The following is a 20,790-nucleotide window of genomic DNA, read 5'->3' as shown; positions in this document are numbered from 1 at the left end:
TAGGAACCTGAGGTGTATCGTTTTTTGCACAGAGGGTGGTGGATTTATGGAACGAGCTGCTGGAGGAGGTAGTTGAGGCAGATACTATCGCAATGTTTGAAAGCATTTAGACATAGAAACATAGAAGCATAGAAAATAGGTGCAGGAGTAGGCCATTCGGCACTTCGAGCCTGCACCGCCATTCGATACGATCATGGCTGATCATCCAATGCGGTATCCCATCCCTGCCTTCTCTCCATACCCCCTGAACCCTTTAGCCACAAGGGCCACATCTAACTCCCTCTTAAATATAGCCAGTGAACTGGCCTCAACTACGTTCTGTGGCAGAGAATTCTACAGATTCACCACTCTCTTTGTAAAAAATGATTTTCTCATCTCAGTCCTAAAAAACTTCCCTCTTATCCTTAAACTGTGACCCCTTGTTCTGGACTTCCCCAACATCGGGAATAATCTTCCTGCATCTAGCCTGTCCAACCCCATAATAATTTTGTACGTTTGGTATGGAGTATGGAGAGAAGGCAGGTACAGGATACTGAGTTGGATGATCAGCCATGATCATATTGAATGGCGGTGCAGACTCGAAGGGCCGAATGGCCTACTCCTGCACCTATTTTCTATATTTCTATAAGATCCCCCTCAATCTTCTAAATTCTAGTGTGTACAAGCCGAGTCTATCCAGTCTTTCTTCATATGAAAGTCCTACCATCCCAGGAATCAGTCTGGTGAACCTTCTCTGTACTCCCTCTATGGCAAGAGTGTCTTTCCTCAGATTAGGAGACCAAAACTGTACACAATACTCCAGGTGTGGTCTCACCAAGACCCTGTACAACTGCAGTAGAACCTCCCTGCTCTTATACTCAAATCCTTTTGCTATGAATGCTAACATACCATTCGCTTTCTTCAAGTACATGGATAGGATAGGTTGAGAGGGATATGAGATATGACAAAACGCAGGCAGGTGGGACTAGTGCAAATGGGGCGTGTTGGTCAGTGTGGGCAAGTTGGGCCGAAGGACTTGTTTCCACGCTGCACGACTCCATGACTCTATGAGCATGATCTGTCTTTCTTGTAGCCAGTAATCACAAATGCCCTTTAACCAATGTCTTCAGCTAAGCGGTTCAACAGTGATCTTAGTAATTTGTTTTAGAAATTCATAATGTAGAAGTTCTTCCTGATCTGTATAAAGGGCAAATTTAGCTGGCAGATGGGCAGTATGCTTGAGCAAGCTTGAAAGACCAAGACAAATTGTGGTTGAATTCCAAAGACTCTGACTCACTATTGAACTCAGTGACAGGTCACTGTTGTGCAGAGGAAAGAGTGTGTAATTGTCCTATGTACCATCAATGGATCAATTAAATTCTTACTTGCCCCTAAGTAGGTCCACAAACTGCAAGCTACATATAATAATTTTGTTTTAATTTTATAAACTAATATTGCAGCACAGTGGTAGAGTTGCTGCTATACAGCCAGAGGCCCAGGTTCGATCCTGACAATGGGTGCTGTCTGCACGGAGTTTGTATGTTCTCCGTGTGACCGCGCGGGTTTTATCTGGGTACTCCGGTTTCCTCCTACATTCCAAAGACGTACAGGTTTGTAGCTTAATTGGCCTCGGTAATTGTAAATTGTCCCTAGTGTGTGTGGGATAGTGCTTGTGTGCGGGGATTGTAGGTCGGCACGGTCTCAGAAGGTTGAAGGGCCTGTTTCCACACTGCATCTCTAAACTAAACTAATATGTGCAATCTTTGCGTAAAAACCAAACTTGTTTTAACACAACCAAAGACAGTCCATAGAAGTTTACGGTTGATGAGGTTAGTGTTGTGCAGTGTTCAAGAGCATAATGTTTGTGGGAAGAAGGTATTCCTAAAGAGGTTTAGTTCAAGTCATAAGTTGAAAGAGCAGAATTAGCCAGGCCATTCAGCTCATTAAGTCTACTCAGCCATTCAATCACGGCTGATATATCTTTCCCTCTCAACCCCATTCACCTGCCTTCTCCCCATAACTGCTGACATGCTTACTAATCAATTACACCATTACTAATCACCAGGATACTGCCTGGATTAAAGGGTATTAACTATAAGGAGAGGTTGGACAGACTTGGATGATTTTCTTTGGAATGCCGGAAGTTGATGGGAGGTCTAAAAAAAGTATATAAAATGATGAGAGACACAGATAGGGTATACAGTCAGAACCTTTTCCCCAAGGTGGAATGTCACAGTCCAGAGAGCATAGCTTTAAGTGGAAAGGGTCAAAGTTTAAAGGAGACGTGGGGGTATGTTTTTTTACACAGAGGGTGGTGGGTGCCTGGAATACGCTGCCAGGGGCAGTAGTGGAGGCAGATACAAAAGTGGTGTTTAAGAGGCTTTTTGATATGCAAGTGGATATGCTGTAGTTGGAGGGATATGGATCACGTGTAGGCAGAGGAGGAGATTAATTCAAGTTGGCATCATGTTCGGCATGGACATTGTGGGTTGAATGGGCTGTTCCCATGCTGTACTGTTCTATGAACTTTGCAGTGCTGTCATTAACCCAATATGCTTTGATTTTTGCATTTTCATGGTTTAATTTAAATTGTTAATTAACTGAATTTTTTTTAAAGGACATAAAAGTGCTGGAGTAACTCAACAGGTCAGACAGCATCTTTAGAGAACAGGGATATATGACAGTACACAAAAAAGCTGGAGAAACTCTGCGGGTGCAGCAGCATCTATAGAGCGAAGGAAATGGGCAACGTTTCGGGCCGAAACTCTTCTTCAGACTATTCGGGGGGTGGGGGGCAGGGAGAAGAAAGGAAAAAGGAGGAGCTCAAAGGCTGGAGGATGGGAGGAGACAGCAGGAGGGGTGAGGAAGGGGAGGAGACAGCAAGGACTAACAAAATTGGGAGAATTCGATGTTCATGCCCCCAGGACTCCACAAGCGGAATATGAGGTGCTGTTCCTCCAATTTCCGGTGTTGCTCGCTCTGGCCATGGACGAGACCCAGGACAGAGAGGTCGGATACGGAGTGGGAGGGGGAGTTGAAGTGCTGAGCCACCGGGAGGTCAGGTTTGTTATTGCGGACCGAGCGGAGGTGTTCGGCGAAACAATCGCCCAACCTCCGCTTGGTCTCACCGATATAGATCTACTGTCATCTAGAGCAGCGGATGCAATAGATGAGGTTGGAGGAGATGCAGGTAAACCTCTGTCGCACCTGGAACGACTGCTTGGGTCCTTGAATGGAGTCGAGGGGGGAGGTAAAGGGACAAGTGTTGCTTCTCTTGCGGTTGCAAGGTAAAGTGCCCGGGGAGGAGGTGGTACGGGAGGGAAGGGAAGAATTGATAAGGGAGTTATGGATGGAGCGGTCTTTGCGGAAGGCAGATATGGGGGAGATATGGATATGATATGGATATAATATGGATATATGACGTTTCGGTTTGGTACTTTTCTTCAAATTGAAGTTCCGGTCACCTATCCACGTTCTTCAGAGATGCAGCTTAACCCACTCAGTTACTCCGACACTTTGTCCTTTTCTGCAAGCTAGTACTTGCAGTTCCTTGTTTCTACCGGATATTTATTTTTGTTACGTTTAATGAGCCCAGAAAGATGCAGCAAACAAGAATCCCTTGTTCTGGTTCATATCCTCTGCAGAAGACAAATTAAGGAATTCAATTATAAAAATGACATTTATTTTGTAAAAGAAAAGTAATAATTTTAAGTGATTGTGGATTCATTGTAAAATGACACCAGCTTAAAGAGAATGTTTTGTTGGCGAGTGGGGATAGTGACAATTTGAAGGCAGCTTTATTGGGAATCTGATACATCTGTGATCCATCATTGCTTGCCGTTTGGAGGCTGATATTATGTTCTTTGAGGCAACGATCTCTTTACATGTTAGCATTTTTGTGTCAATTCTGCTGGGCAAGAATGTGTTCCATTAATGAATGGCCCAAGAGGTTCTTAAACATATTTATTGAGCAGCTGAGTGATCATAAGGTACAAGAGATTTTTATTGAGAAATGTTTCTCACATTATTTTCTTTGTATTGTTCTGGCCATGAATAAAATCAAAATTAATCAAGATACAAGATTTAAGCTGCCTCTAGGGAAAGATTGTCAACTTGTATCTAACGTGCTACTCAACTTTGACTCCTGGACTTTCAATTGAATTGCTGCAAGCACGACAGTTTAATTGAAGTGATAATATTTGTTGTGTAATTGTATTAAAGATTCTGTTATTGTGCCTATCCTGATTGGTAGTTAACATGTATTTTGTGGTAAATGTAAACATATATTTTGTGGTAAATGTATCATCTAAATTATTATTTTTTCCTCAGGTGGACATATTAATTGACAGTGATGCAGAGAAAGACTACCTGTATGATGTTCTACGCATGTACCACCAGTAAGTAGTTTTGTTACCAATATACTTCCACGTTTTGAGGTATTTATTTTTATAAATTACATGTCTTCTTTCCAGTTGTATTATATTGCCCCAAGCGGAAAACCTTGTGTATAAGCGAGCAAAACCAGAGTTATTTAACTTGCTAAAGTTTTGTGAGACAGATTTTGATTTAAGGAGACAATTTAATATTTGATTTGAAAATGTAGTTGAATGTAAATTTTGAGAACCCAGGAACTAATAAAGAAAAATTAATAATAAACTTATCCAAAAGTGCGAGGATAGAGGTTTAAACGTTGCCTCGGCAAGGCCACCAGCTTAATCGGGGACCAGTCTAACCCCGGTCACTCCCTCTTCTCCCCTCTCCCATCAGGCGAGAGGTACAGAAGTTTGAAAATACATACCTCCAAATTCAGGGACAGTTTCTTCCCAGCTGTGATCAGGCAACTGAATGGTCCTCTCATCAGCTAGAGTTCGTTCCTGACCTCCCATCCTATTAGAGACCTTTGAACTATCCTTAATCTTTAAGGTGACTTTATTGGACATCAATGTTGCATTGAATGTTGTACCCTTTATCTGTAAACTGTGGACGGCTTGATTGTATTCAGTTCTCTGACTGGATAGCACACAACAAAAGCTTTACACTGTACTTCAGTACATATGAGTATCATAAACTAAAGTAAATCATAATTGAACGGAAAATTATTGATTTTCTTTTTAGTTTGTTTAAAATGTAATGTGAATGAACTTCCCAGATTGAGCTAAATATTATCATCACTACTGATGTAGTAAATATTAATATGACTCAAAAGCTTTTGATACGTTGAGAATTCAGCACTTATTTTGAGTGAGTACTATAATGGTGACTTATTTCCTTTTACCTTAACAAGTATGTATGGCTTAATGTTTAGGGTTTATTTACAGTTTTTGGTTTAAATCTGATTAACTTCTGTTTAAGTTCTATGTAACCAATTTTATACTTTAGGGATACAGTGCAGAAACTGGCCCAATGTTGATTGTCAGAATTTGTACAAGTACTGTCTAATTATTGGTACGTGCTCTGATTCATCAGATTAATCTTTTCATCCCTTTACTCATGCTGAAAATTATGCTTTAAAATAAATAGCGCAAACCTAGTTATATTTTAACAGTCCTACAGCACGGACACAGGCCCTTCAGCCCAACTTGCTGATGCGACTACGCTAGTCCCACCCGCCTGCATTTGACCCATATCCCTCTAAACCTTTCCTATCCATGTACCTGCCAAAATCTCTTTCAATGTTGTTATAGTCCCTGCCTCAATGGTACAAGTGTGGGTATTATATACAACTATCACAATTCTTTGTTCTGCATGTTATTTTATAAACAGAAGTTACATTGTTGCATTGAAGAATTAGAGTTAGCAGTAGCTACTTACAATGGAAATCCACTAAACAATAATAAAAGTGGTTTAAACATTTGATTATAGTTGTCACAGGGTGTATTTTAGTATTTTCAGAGAATTAATTTGCATTTGTGGGGTCTTGATAATGCAATGGTGTTGTTAGTGTAATTATAATATAGATCTTTGGCTTAAAATTTCAAAGGTCAAATCCTGTGGCATTTTGAGGGTTTGAATTCAGTTTAAATTATAAGAAATAGGAGCAGGAATACACCATTCAGCCCATTGGATCTGCTCAATCATTCTATGATGGCTGATCTATCTTTTCCTGTCAACCCAACTCTTGACTTGCCCATATTTAGAAGGATGAGGGGGTATCGTAAAGAAACAGAAAGAATTATTAAGGGATTGGAGAGGCTAGATGCAGGAAACCATGTTCCTGATGTTGGGGGAGTCCAGAACCAGGGATCGCAGTTTAAGAATAAGGGGTAGACCATTCAGGACTGAGATGAGGAGAAACGTATTCACCCTGAGAATTGTGAATTTGTAGAATTCTCTGCCACCGAGAATTCACACAGACCAATTCACTTGATGTATTCAAGAGAGAGTTGATTAAAGCTCTTAGGGCTAACGGAATCAAGGGATATGGGGAGAAAGCAGGAACTGATTCTGGATGTCCAGCCATGATCTAATTGAATGGCGGTGCAGGCTCGAAGGGCCGAATGGCCTACTCCTGCACCTATTCTCTATGTTTCTATTTTGCTGAGGAGTTATTTCATGAAAAATACATTGCAACTATTTGCCAGTGACTTTAATGATTATAAACTATGACAAATTACCATATTTGAAAAGTAAATTAAAATATTATAAAACCCATGTGTTAGTAATTCTATGTTTAAACTACACTATGATAAAATTGTAGAAAGAATAGTGGGATTTTAATCTGGAAACAATCATTATTTGATTCTTATTTTGCAATTGCTGCAGCGGTGTTGTGTGGGAGATATTGTTTTCCATTCATCACTTGAATAAACGGAGCACAAAAGAAAGCTGAAATGTAGATGTTGGCAAAGTTTCCATGTGATCTTTGTAAAGAGGGCTGGTTTTGTTTCCCAGCGGGCTTTTCCTGTTCAGTTTCATTGAGGTTTGCCTAATTGCTTTTGCCATTCATAAAGCAAACCCCTTCAATGTTTGGGTCATCTGTGAATCGACAGTTCTCAATAATTTATTGCCTGCGCTGGTTAAATGAAATTCACTGCAATAGCACCATAACAGCTGATTTATTTATTATGTTTCCGCATCACCTAGTTTGTAACAAGACATGAGGCGTTCTTTCAAATATCTACGAAAATACACTTCTCCCCCTCCCCCCCACTATAATAGGTCTGAAGAAGGGTTCGGATACGAAACGCCACCAATCCATGTTCTTCAGAGATGCTAACTGATCCAGTCAGTTACTCCAGCACTTTGTGCATTTTTTTTGTAAACCGGCATCTGCAGTTTCTCGCGTCACCATATTTTGATTGATTGATTGATAGATTGAAAGATACAGCAACAAAAGAAACAGGCCCTTCGGCTCACCGAGTCCACGCCATCCATCAATCACCCATTCGCACTAGTTCTATCTTATCCCACTTTCTCATCCACACTAGGGGGTAATTTACTGAGGCCAATTAACCTACAAACCCGGGCGTCTTTGGGATGTGGAGCACCCGGAGAAACCCCACCTGGTCACAGCGAGAATATGCAAACACAACATAAACAATACCCGAGGTCAGGATCGAACCGGGGTCTCTGACGTAGTGAGGCAGTGGCTCTAACAGCAGTGCCACTGTTACAGCTGCTTATTTTGAACTTCCAGTTGACCTAGTTTCCAATGAGAACTGTCCTCTGTGATCACCTCGTACATTAGGCAATAGCGATATGGTCTCTGTGCCACTCTCTTTCCTGTAACCCTACGCTAATCGAAATCCTTCATCATCTAGAATGCCATCTCCATTCATTTCCTGCTTGGGTGAAAGTGAGCTCAGGTGTACTTAAAAGTTCTACCTGTGTATGCACCTGATCTGTCACCCAACACGTGGTCTGGGAACTTTCCAGTAAATGTTTTTAAAAATGATTGAAAGAAACAGCATGGAGACAGGCCGTTCGGCCCACCGAGTCCACGTTGGCCATCGATTACCTGTTCATACTCCCTGGATGTTATCCCACGTTCTCATCCACTCCCTGCACACTGGGGTCAATTTACAGAGGGCCAATTAACCAACACACCCGCACGTATTTGAAATGTGGGGGGAAACCGGAGCACCTGGAGAAGACCCACGCGGTCACAGGGAGAACGAACTAACTCCAAACTTCAAGAAAAATGCTCCGGTGTCTCTGTAATTAATATTTATACCTCTCTTTCAGGTCGATGGATCTCCCTGTTCTGGTGGGAGATCTAAAGCTGGTGATAAATGAGCCAAGTCGTCTGCCAATGTTTGAAGCAATCCGGCCACTTATTCCCTTGAAGCACCAAGTAGAATACGACAGCCTGACACCAAAACGATCTCGGTAAGGTGCCGATTGTAAATAGAAAATCACAACATATTTAATAAAAGGACGGCAGTCTATTGCTTGCTCGGAAGTCCATTGATTTTCATATTTGCAGGGAATTTAGATTTATTTTTAAATTAAATTTATTCCTCAGTATTTAGATTAGAGGAAGTACGATAAAAAGTTCATACGTTCTAGGAGCAGAATTAGGCCATTCGGCCCATCAAGTCTACTCTGCCATTTAATCATGGCTGATCTATCTATCTAGGGCTGATCTTACTAATCAACAATCTATCTGTCAATCTCTGCCTTAACAATATCCATTGACTTGGCCTCCACAACCATCTGTGGCAATGTGTTTCACAAATTCACCAGAAGGACTAATCTAGTATAGTTTTGTGCACTTTCTAAAGGAAAGATGATATTTATATTAGAAAGTCAAAGTTTCCCTCGTATTGGAAATCAGTAAATAATTATTATCAGTCTGAAGAAAGGTCCGGTCCTGAAACCCTGCCAGTCCATTCCCTCCACAGATGCTGCCTGGCCCGCCGAGTTCCTCCAGCACTTTGTGTTTTATGCAATAATGTGGTCACCCAGGATTAGCTTGATCAGGCGATAAGATGCTTTATATGAAGGGAGTCAAGGTCAAATTGATGAATGGTTTGTACTTTCTTGTGCTGCGGGCCACACCACACTTGGAATTCGGAAACATTTTAATTATGTAACGGGAACTTGTGTAGATCATGGCTTTAATTTCCTTCTCGGGCTTTGAAAGAGAAATGAAACATTCATGAAAGCAGAAATTAACTAAAACAACATCCCCGTGTGGTGAAATATTCCATCCGGTAAACTTAACCTGCAACCCACGATTATGGTTCAGTTACAGATAAGGATGGCATTTAAAAAGGGAAAATATAGGCAACACTAGAGAACAGTCCTGAGCTACCATCTATCTCACTGGAGACACTTGTGTTATCTTTAATTGGACTTTATCTTGCACCAAACGTTATTCCCTTAACCCTGTATTTGTACACCGTGGACGGCTTGATTGTAACCATGCATAGTCTTTTTGCTGACTGGCAAGCACGCACGCAAAGTTTTTCACTGTACCTCGGTACACGTGACAATAAACTCAACTAAAGTAAAGGGCCTGTCCCAATTGGGCGTCATTTGCGCATCATTTACGCGTCATAACGCACGACGACGCATTACTCGCGCATGGTGCGTGGTGAATTAGGCAGGGTCGCGCGTGGCGCCCCAGGATTTTGGGATTCACAAAATCTTCGCACGCCACCTGCGTTACGTGCAAATGATGCCCAGGTGGGACAGGCCCTAATTAAACAATTGTTTCTCTGTAGACATGAGAAACTGCAGATGCTGGTTTGCAAAAAAAGAAACAAAGTGCTGGAGTAATACAGTAGGTCAGACAAGATCTCTGGAACAAATGGATAGGTGACGTTTTGGGTTGGGGCGCTTCTTCCAACTGATATTCAAGAAAATTCAAGGGATTGAATATTAATTGCAATAATGAAGAGGCGTAAGAATACGTAGAAAGCTGAGGGGTTATCTTATAGAAGTGTTTAAGATTATGAGGGGTATAGATCGGTTGAATGTACAATATTTTGTCGAGGGTAATCATACAGTGTGAAAACGGGACCTTTGGCCCAACTTGCCCACACTGGGCAACATGTCCCAGCTACACTAGTCCCACCTGCCAGCATTTCTTCCATATCCCTCCAAACCTGTCCCATCCATGTGCCTGTCTAACTGCTTCTTAAATGTTGGGATAGTCTCAGCCTTAACTACCTCCTCTGGCAGCTTGTTCCATGCATCCACCAACCTTTGTGTAAAAAAGTTACCCCTCAAATTCCTATTGAATCTTTTCCCCTTCACCTTAAATCTATGTCCTCTGGTCCTCGATTCACCTACTCTGGGCAAAAGACTCTGTGCATCTGTTTGATCTATTTCTCTCATGATCTTATATACCTCTGTAAGATCCCTGTTCCTCCTGCGCCAAGGAATAGAGTCCCAGCCTACTCAACCTCTGCTATAGCTCACACCCTCTAGTCCTGGCAACATCCTCGTAAATCTTCTCAGTGCCCTTTCCAATATGACAACATCTTTCCTATAACATGGTGCCCAGAACTGAACACAATACTCTAAATGAGTCCTCACCAAAGTCTTATCCAACTGCAACATGACCTTACAACTTCTATACTCAATATTCTGGCTGATGAAGGCCAAGGTGTCCAAAGCCTTTTTGACCACTCGATCTACCTGCGACTCCACCTTCAGAGAACTATGCACCTGCACTCTGCTCTACAACACTGCTTAGTGCCCTACCATTTGCTGTGTAGGTCCTGCCCATGTTGGACTTCCCAAAATGTAACACCTCACATTTTTCTGCATTAAATTGCACCAACCATTCCTCAGTCCACATCCACAATTGATCAAGATCCTGGTCGGGGAATCAAAAGCAAGGGGACAGAGGTTTAAGATGAAAGGGGCAAGATATAATGGGAACCCAAGAGCAACTATTAATGGGTATATAGATTGAGCTGCCAGAGGAAGTAGTTGAGGCAGGTATTATAATAACATTTAAGAGACACGTTGACAGGTATATAGATAGGAAAGTGTATAGGGATATGTGCCAAACATGGGCAAATAGACTTATTTAGATGGGGCATTTGGTTAGCATGGATGAGTTGGGCTGAAAGGCCTGTTTCTATGCTGTATGACTATAGGACTATGATTTTATAAGTGAAATGCTTTGGAATGTTGGAGTTATTTTCTTTGGCCTGCCTTTCAAGTGATACCATAAATTTATTTTTGACCCCTGTAGGAAACTAAAAGAGGTGCGTTTGGACCGGACACATCCTGAAGGACTAGGGCTAAGCGTACGCGGTGGACTGGAGTTTAGCTGTGGCCTCTTCATCTCCCAGTTGGTGAATGGGGGACAAGCAGACAATGTTGGCTTGCAGGTAAGGATCACCATTGAAAGTAGGAGGAAAAGTGGTTGTTTTAGCCCAAGTGTGAAAATGAGCACTAATCTCTGCAATGCATATAATTCACTGAATCACTAAACGTTTTTCATGTTATTCCCTTTATCATGTATCTGTACATTGTGGATGGCTCAATTGTAATCATGTATTGTCTTTCCACTGACAATAGGTGCAGTAGTAAACCATTTGGCCCTTTGAGCCAGCACCGCCATTCAGTGTGATCATGGCTGATCATCCACAATCAGTGGCCTGTTCCTGCCTTCTCCCCATATTGCCTGACTCCACTATCTTTAAGAGCCCTATCTAGCTCTCTCTTGAAAGTATCCAGAGAACCGGCCTCCACTGCCCTCTGAGGCAGAGAATTCCACAGACTCACAACTCTCTGGGTGAAAAAGTGTGTCCTCATCTCCATTCTAAATGGCTTGCCCCTTATTCATAGGCAGTGGCCCCTGGTTCTGGAGTCCTCCAACATCGTGCTAACCTGGTTAGCATGCAACAAAAGCTTTTCACTGTACCTTGGTACACGTGACAATAAACTAAGCACAAACCTTCCTTTCCTGGATTGTTCAAATTTTAGACTTTTACACATTTTGGTTAGAGATGCAGCGTGGAAACAGGCCCGTCAATTTCCCAAGTCCATACTGACTGACAATCTGCCTGTACACCAATACTATGCTACACACTAGGGACAACTTACAATTTGCAGAAGCCAATTAACCTACAAACACATAAATCTTTGCAGTGTGGGAGGAAACTGGATCACCCGGAGAAAACCCACGTGGTCACAGGTAGAACCTACAAACATACAGACAGCAGTGTGGTCAGGAACAAACCCGGGTCTCCGACACTGTACCGCTGCGACACTGTGCCGCTCTGATTTGATTGAATGTTACAGCATGGAATCAGGCCCTTCAGCCCACCGAGTCCAGTCAGACCATCAATCACCCGCTCACACCCTCAATCTTCCTCTTTGCTCTACCAATTGGATCAAGGACCAGTCTCACCCCGGCCACTCCCTCTTAGCCCCTCTCCTATCAAGCAAGAGGTACAGAAGTTTGAAAACGCACACCTCCAGATTCAGGGACAGTTTCTTCCCATCCTCTCACCAACCAGAGAGCGGTTGTGACCTCCTATTTACTTCATGGGAGATCCTTGAACTATCTTTAATGGACACTAATGGACTTTATCTTGCACTAAAAGTTATCCCCTTTTTCCTGTATCTGTACACTGTGGACGGCTCTGTGTAGTCTTGTGTAGTCTTTTCGCTGACTGCTGGATAGCACACAACCTCACTGCTCATGCCAATAATAAATCAGCGGCAAGCTAAACTTTAAAAAATATCTGTTTGGATAGCTTGCAAAACCAAAGTTATACGTGACAATAAAAAGTTGAATCCAAAAGCGGGATTCAACTCTCACATTATTAACTCCACACTCGACTGTCAGCCACATCTAGTAAATGGGTTCCTTTAGTGGGAATTCCGATTTCCTTTTGGAAAGAAAAATGTCGTACAGAGAAAATTTTAACCCATATTCCTACTAGCGGGAGAGTCTAGGACCAGAGGGGCCAGCCTCAGAGTAGAAGAACTTACCTTTAGAATGGAGATGAGGAGGAATTTCTTTAGCCTGAGGGTGGAATCCATTGCCACAGACAGCTGTGGAGGCCAAGTCATTGGGTATTTTTAAAACGGAGATTGACATATTCTTGATTAGTGAGGGCGTGAAAGGTTATGGGGAGAAGGCCGGAGAATGGGGTAGAGAGGGAAAGATAGACCAACCATGATTGAATGGCAGAGTAGAATTGATGGGCCCAATGGCTTAATATACTCCTATGACTTGTATCTTAGTTTATGACCAAAAACAATCAATCTTTATCCTTTGCTCCCCACCAGCCCTCTATTCTCAGTTTCCCATCTTTACTAAGAATCTCTGACTTTTAAATGCTAAATGTCTTCTAGGAAGCTCTTTCAGAAACAAGTTAATGCATTTGTTTTATTTATCACAGCTAACTGGATCTATGCTGTTGTATTGCTTATTTGGGAAATTTTAATTAAAATTGAACATACAGAACTATCAAACTGTAAATCATTGAAACAAATATATCTTTCATCATTTACAATAATGTTGTTCTCTGAATAACTGAGAAACGACAGACATCTTCATGTTTACACAAAGACGTTATTGTCTACGCCTGATTAAATTATTTCAAGCATAAATGCTACAGTTTAAATTACAAAATCAAATGTTACTCCAAGACCAGTTGTATTGGGGAAGAAAACTTTCTTTGCCAAATCACGTTTCGTGTTTGAAATCATGGTATTAAAGTCAAAGGGTCATACAGCATGGAAACAGGCCTTTCGACCCAACTTTCCCACACTGACCAACATGCCACAGCTGCACTAGTCCCACCTGCCTGTGTTAGAGGTCCATATGCTTCTAAATGTCCTATCCATGTACCTGTCTAATTGTTTTTTAAACGTTGTGATAATACCTTCCTCAACTACCTCCTCCAGCAGATTGTTGCATGCGCCCACCACCCTTTGTGTGAGAAAAAGATACTCTTCAGGTTCCTATTAAATATCCCCCCGCATCACCTTAAATCTATATCTTCTGGTTCTCGAGTTCCCTACTCTGGGCAAGAGACTCTGTGCGTCTACCTGATATATTCCTCTCATAATTTTGTGCACTTCTATAAGATCACCCCTCATCGTCCTGCGCTCCAAAGAATAAAGTCCAAGCCTGCTCAACTTCTCCCTATAGCTTAATCCCCCAAGTCCTGGCAACACCCTTGTAAATCTTCTCTGCACCCTTTCCAGCTTTGCTGAGACATTTGAAGTAATTCCTTCTTCAGGAGTCCCAGTAATAATGTATACGGATAAATATTTTTATTTGAACATGCATGTGCTAATTGAAAGTAATTTGCATAATTACAAGTTCATATAAACTCATATATGTATGACATTACCATTTTGAGGAGGTTAATGAAACCACATTGTTATATTTTGTCTGTCTCTCTGTCTCCCACTCTGTATCACTCTCTCTCTCTCTCTCTCTCTCTCTCCCTGTCACTCTCTCCTCCTCCTCTCTCTCTCTCTCTCTCCCTCCTCTCTCTCTCTCTCTCCCTCTCTCGCCCTCTCTATCTCCCCCTCTCCCTCTCCCCCCCCCCCTTCCCCCCCCCCCCGTCTCTCTCTCAGACAGACAGACTGTTGGCGAGGCTGTCATCATGGCGCCACCCGGTGGTATTATGACCTAAAGACTTGAGACTAATTCTTCAAGGGAACTTAAACAGATTCTGTCTCATCAATTGCTTTGTAATGGAGCATCTGGCTTACAGTAAAGTGGAAACCATTTCATTGTGTTACCATGGTTACACTGCATACGCATCCTAAAACTAATAAGAATCAGCCTGTAATTCCCTCCTTTTTTTGGATCTGCTTGAGGTAATTGTCTTGCACTTGCCATCAAAGACACTGCTGTCAGTGAACCCTTGTTTTTGGTGAACTGAAGTGTGACCTTGCGTACGCACTTTCATGACGTCCTTGAGGAAATGAACAGGAAACGTTTTAACTTGCCAGGTATAAAGTGGACCATCAGGTGATCTCAAACTTGCAAAAGCAAAAGAGCAAATCCTAGAGTCGTTAATCATGCCATGTATAGACTATAAACCGCTGAATAGTTCCAGATCAAAGACAGAAAACCAGTTGCCAAAGGTTATGGTAGCTTACAAGGTTCTGCATTTGGCTCCATTAATGTGACCATCATTAATTCCCCCCCATAGAACTGGATTAGATCCATAACATAATTAAAACTGAATTTCAGCAAGAATGCTGCTTTTTATTGCAACGTGGGACTATCTTGATTAGTGAGGGTGTCATAGGTTATGGGGCGAAGGCTGGAGAATGGGGTTAAGAGGGAAAGATAGATCAGCCATGATTGAATGGCAGAATAGACTCGATAGACTAAATGGCCTAATTCTGCTCCTATGACTTATGTACGTATCGCCCTTCTGGCAGCTCAGTCAACATGGTCCCCACAACAGAGGCAATGGGAAATGATACCACAGACAAATTAATGTTGAAGGTCAAAGGGGTTGGAAATAATGCTACAAATGATTGTCCCATAGGCAACGTGTTGGCACATTGACATGCAGGGAATGGAGGCGTGTGGATCACGTGCAGGGAGAGGGGATTTGTTTAACTTGGCATCAAGTTCAGCCCAGACACTGTGTACTGAAGGGCCTGTTCCTGTGCTGTACTGGTTTACCCTTGATTGGCTCCCATTCAACAGCAGTGGCACAGTGTTTATACAGTATTTACTATGGTTTGTCTGCCCAGGAGTCAACTATAGCTTGCACTTGTGAAAACACTCATGAATTTTCTACTACACTTTTCTGTTTCATAAAACACTGAACACCACCACTCCTGACAGCATGTTCCACCACACTCCGTATTAAAAAAATATTACCTTGCACATTTCCTTTAAATTTTGCCCCTCTCACCTTAAAGCTGTGCCCTCTAGCATTGAACATTTCAATCCTGGGGGAGAAGGGTTCTGATTGCCTGTCTGCCTGTCTGCCTGTCTGCCTGTCTGTCTGTCTGTCTGTCTGTCTGTCTGTCTGTCTGCCTGCCTGCCTGCCTGCCTGCCTGCCTGCCTGCCTGCCTGCCTGCCTGCCTGCCTGCCTGCCTGCCTCCTGTCTGTCTGTCTGTCTGTCCGTCTGTCTGTCTGTCTGTCTGTCTGTCTGTCTGTCTCTCGTATTGTTACATACAGGTCTCTCCTCAAACTCTGATGTTTCAGAGAAAACAATCCAATGTTTGTCCAATCTTTCCCTGCAGTTGATATCCCCATACTACAGCAATATCTCTGCAGATTTGGAGAATTCATGAACATTATTTTACATTCTGCAATTTTTATCAAAGGTCTTTCCTTAAATGTGTCCATTTGGAAGATCGGCAAACATGTTGTGTTTTACTTTGGCAATGTTAGAGTTAATTGTATTGGTTATCCTGTCACCAGCTAAAACAATTACAATGAAAATATCATTGCTGACCTTTCAGAAATATTTGGAAGATTTATCACGGAATGTATTGAATGTGCCACAGGTAATTTAATACTCAAACAGGCTGATGCTTTCAAATTGTTGGTCATAACTTTCAATAAATTAAGTAAGCGCAGGGTCTGAATGTCAAATAGACCGTTGGTATATCTCGCTGATAGGCAATTAGTCAGAGAGTGTGGTGCATAGGAAGCCTATTGTTCCAAGCTTCTGTCTCATTGTATGAAATTCCATTCCTTCTATTGGCATTATTTTTTCCACTGACTTTCTAAGACGTGGATGATTTTACATTGTGCTTTAACATTCTTGTTGCATGGACTACAAGATTACATCTTGTCAGTTGTCAACATTCTACTCTGAATTAAAAAGGGTTTCAATGTATTAATAATGTGCTCTAAATGCCACAAGTGCTTCTGTCTCTTATCATGGACTAATACACCAGGAGTCTTGAGTTTGCTTGAAAAAGCATTATTGGAATAATTTTAGTTCAAAATATATTCAAGATGTAATGCATTTACTAAAGATTTTTGGATGAATAGGAAAGAAAAAAAACCTCTAGATGCTGGAAACCTGATTATAAAATGCTGGAAACAATCAGTGGGCAGCACAGTGGCGCTGCTGGTAACGCCACTGCTTCACAGCGCCGGAGACCCGGGTTCGATCCTGACCTCGGGTGCTGTGAGTGTAGAATTTGAATGTTCTCCCTGAGACTGCGTGGGTTTCCTCCGGGTGCTCCGGTTTCCTCCAAGTGCTCCGGTTTCCTCCAACATCCCAAAGATATGCAGGTTTGTAGGTTAATTGGCCCTCTGTAAATTGCCACAAATGTTGATGAGAAAGTGGGATAATATAGAACTAGTGTGAATGGGTGATCGATGGTCAGCATGGACTCATTGGTATTCAGGTCCTGTTGCCATGCTGTATCTATCGGTCAATCAATCCCAAAGACATGTGGGTTAGGTTCATTTGCCTCTGTAAATTGCCCCGAGTGAGTAAGGGAGTGGATGAAAAAGTGGGATAACATAGAATAGTGTGAATGAGTCGGCGTGGACACAGTGCTGAAGGGCCCAGTTCCAGCTGTATCTTTCAATCAAAGAAAGATATCTGAAGACATTGATATGGACAGTGTTATTGGTCAATAGCACTGAGCACATGGTATAAATAATGGTTGTGCATTGTACACTTGGTCAAAAATGTGGCTCTTTAATGGAACTGATATTGGACGGCAAATACAATGTCATTGCTATAAGACAGAGTTTTATGATACAAGAGGCATTTCGCGACATAGTGGCGCAGCAGCAGAGTCACTGCCTTACAGCACCAGAGACCCAGGTTCAATCCTGACTGTGGGTGTTGTCTGTACAGAGTTTGTACGTTCTCCCTGTGGCCGTGTGGGTTTTCTCCGGGTGCTCTGGTTTCTTCCCACACTCCAAAGACGGCAGCAGTGTAGGTTAATTGGCTTCGGTAAATTGTCCATACAGTGTAGGATAGTGCTAGTGTACGGGAGATCGCTGGTTGGTGAGGACCTGATGGGCCGAAGGGCCTGCTTCCATGTCGTATCTGTAAAGTCTAAAGGTTCCCAATTTTCAACTGTATTTTGTCTCATTTCAAGGTTTGTCGGTTTAAATTTTGTTATTCCAGTAGATGGCATAGTAACACAAGTTTCATGGTTTTAGGTGACGTCAGTCTGAAGTGAAGTCTCATCCTGAAATGTCCCCTATCTACCACCATCAGAGGTGCTTAAGAGGGAACTGCAGATGCTGGAGAATCGAAGGTTACACAGAAAAGCTGGAGAAACTCAGCGGGTGCAGCAGCATCTATGGAGCAAAGGAAATAGGCAACGTTTCGGGCCGAAACCCAAGGGTTTCGGGCCGAAACCCAAGGGTTTCGGCCCGAAACGTTGCCTATTTCCTTCGCTCCATAGATGCTGCTGCACCCGCTGAGTTTCTCCAGCTTTTCTGTGTAACCATCAGAGGTGCTGTCTGACCCATTGAATTACTCCAACACGCTTTAAAATTAACCATATTCTTTCTGTAGTTGGTACCTGAAATAAATGTTAAAAAGCAGGGACAACGGGAAGCAATAATAAAGACACCAGCTGCTGGATTTTGTATGTAAATATGCAATACCACTTTAGTTTTAGTCTGAAGACCTTATCACCTGAAGAAGGGCCCTGGCCCGAAAAGCCACCCATCCTTTTTCTCCAGAGATGTTGCCTGATTTGCTGAGTTGCTCCAGCATTTTGTGTCTATCTTTAGTTTTAGTTACGCCTCAGATTCCCATTAAATCTTTCTCCCCTTCACCTTAAACCTACTATATGTCCTCTTGTCCTCAATTCCCTTACACTGGGCAAGCGACTCCATGAGTCTACCTGATCTAATCCTGTCGTGATTTTATACACCTCTATAAGATCGCCCCCTCATCCTCCTGTGCTCCAAGCGATAGAGACCCAGCCTGCTCAACCTCTCCCTATTGCTCAGACCCTCGAGTCCTGGCAACATCTTCATAAGTCTTCCATGTACCCTTTCCAACTTGACAACATCTTTTCTGTAACATGGTGCCCAAAACTGAACGCAATACTCTAAATGAAGCCTCACCAACATCTTCTATAATCGCAACATGACATCCCGATTTCTATACTCGAATATGATTAATTATATCAGAAGGTGACCCAGATATCTGCATATGTAAGTTATTGTTATGATTACAAAATTTGAACCAGAAATTCCAGAAACAATTGAGATGTTGTGGATCAAAAATAGTGAGCTGTGGTAGAGTCATAGAGAGAGTCTTAGTCATACAGCATGAAAATAGGCCCATCAGTCCACTGGTCCATGTTAAGTCCAAGCTAGTCCCATCTCCCCATCTTTGGTCCACATCCCTCTCAACCTTCCCTAGCCATGTACCTGTCCCAGTAGTTATCGTACCGGCCTCAACTACCTCCTCTGGCAACTCACCCACAACCCTCCGTGTGAAAATGTTACGCCTCAGGTTCCTATTAAATCTTTCCCCCCCTCACCTTAAATCTGTATCCACTGGTTCTTGATTCCCCTAAGTGGTGGCGCGTGTGTTCACCCTATCTACACCCCTCATGGTTTTATATGCCAGTCCCACCTGCCTGCATTTGGCCCACATCCCTCGAGACCTGTCCCTATCCATGCACCTGTCTAATTGTAAAAAGGTCCTGTGATTTCTTCTTGACATGTTTTTCAGCTGGGTGATGAGATTGTTCGGATCAATGGCTACTCGATTGAATCCTGCACGCACGGGGAAGTGATAAATCTCATCCGCACCAAAAAGACTGTCTCGCTGAAAGTTAGACGTAAGTGTATACCTCAATGATCTGCCTTATTCAGTTAATACATATATTAAGTTTTGTGTTCTTTATAAGATGTGGATTTGGGAATCCATATTAAATATCGATCCTTGATGATTTTGCAACAAAGGTTCCTGAACATAGCCAATAAATTGACTTGTTAGAAACATAGAAACATAGAAATTAGGTGCAGGAGTAGGCCATTCGGCCCTTCGAGCCTGCACCGCCATTCAATATGATCATGGCTGATCATCCAACTCAGTATCCCGTACCTGCCTTCTCTCCATACCCCCTGATCCCCTTAGCCACAAGGGCCACATCTAACTCCCTCTTAAATATAGCCAATGCACTGGCCTCAACTACCCTCTGTGGCAGAGAGTTCCAGAGATTCACCACTCTCTGTGTGAAAAAAAGTTCTTCTCATCTCGGTTTTAAAGGATTTCCCCCTTATCCTTAAGCTGTGACCCCTTGTCCTGGACTTCCCTAACAACGGGAACAATCTTCCTGCATCTAGCCTGTCCAACCCCTTAAGAATTTTGTAAGTTTCTATAAGATCCCCTCTCAATCTTCTAAATTCTAGAGAGTATAAACCAAGTCTATCCAGTCTTTCTTCATAAGACAGTCCTGACATCCCAGGAATCAGTCTGGTGAACCGTCTCTGCACTCCCTCTATGGCAATAATGTCCTTCCTCAGATTTGGAGACCAAAACTGTACGCAATACTCCAGGTGTGGTCTCACACCAAGACCCTGTACAACTGCAGTAGAACCTCCCTGCTCCTATACTCAAATCCTTTTGCAATGAAAGCTAACATACCATTCGCTTTCTTTACTGCCTGCTGCACCTGCATGCATCTCGCTGCATCTCCCCTTTCCCAATCGGCCACCATTTAGATAATAGTCTGCTTTCCCGTTTTTGCCAGCAAAATGGATAACCTCACATTTATCCATATTACACTGCATCTGCCAAACATTTGCCCACTCACCCAGCCTATCCAAGTCACCTTGCAGTCTCCTAGCATCCTCCTCACAGCTAACACTGCCCCCCAGCTTAGTGTCATCCGCAAACTTGGAGATATTGCCTTCAATTCCCTCATCCAGATCATTAATATATATTGTAAATAGCTGGGGTCCCA

The 20,790-nt window shown here is 42.5% G+C and overlaps 1 protein-coding gene across 2 annotated transcripts in view; it reads left to right on the top strand.

Moving 5' to 3' along the window:
- ush1c (Usher syndrome 1C) overlaps positions 1–20,790 on the top strand; it is an 89,795-nt gene that overhangs the window by 7,074 nt on the left and 61,931 nt on the right. For both annotated transcript variants that reach the window (XM_055649509.1, XM_055649508.1), the window contains exons 2-5: positions 4,309–4,376; positions 8,164–8,307; positions 11,132–11,270; positions 19,554–19,662. In XM_055649509.1, coding sequence (XP_055505484.1) covers positions 4,309–4,376; positions 8,164–8,307; positions 11,132–11,270; positions 19,554–19,662 — 460 coding nt within the window. The remainder of the gene's footprint in view (positions 1–4,308; positions 4,377–8,163; positions 8,308–11,131; positions 11,271–19,553; positions 19,663–20,790) is intronic.

This window comes from Leucoraja erinacea, chromosome 18 (assembly GCF_028641065.1).
Source record: "Leucoraja erinacea ecotype New England chromosome 18, Leri_hhj_1, whole genome shotgun sequence".
NCBI classification, from domain to species: Eukaryota; Metazoa; Chordata; class Chondrichthyes; order Rajiformes; family Rajidae; genus Leucoraja; species Leucoraja erinaceus.
The sequence above is the reverse complement of the archived record's forward strand: the minus strand, read 5'-3'. Positions and strand labels throughout refer to the sequence as shown.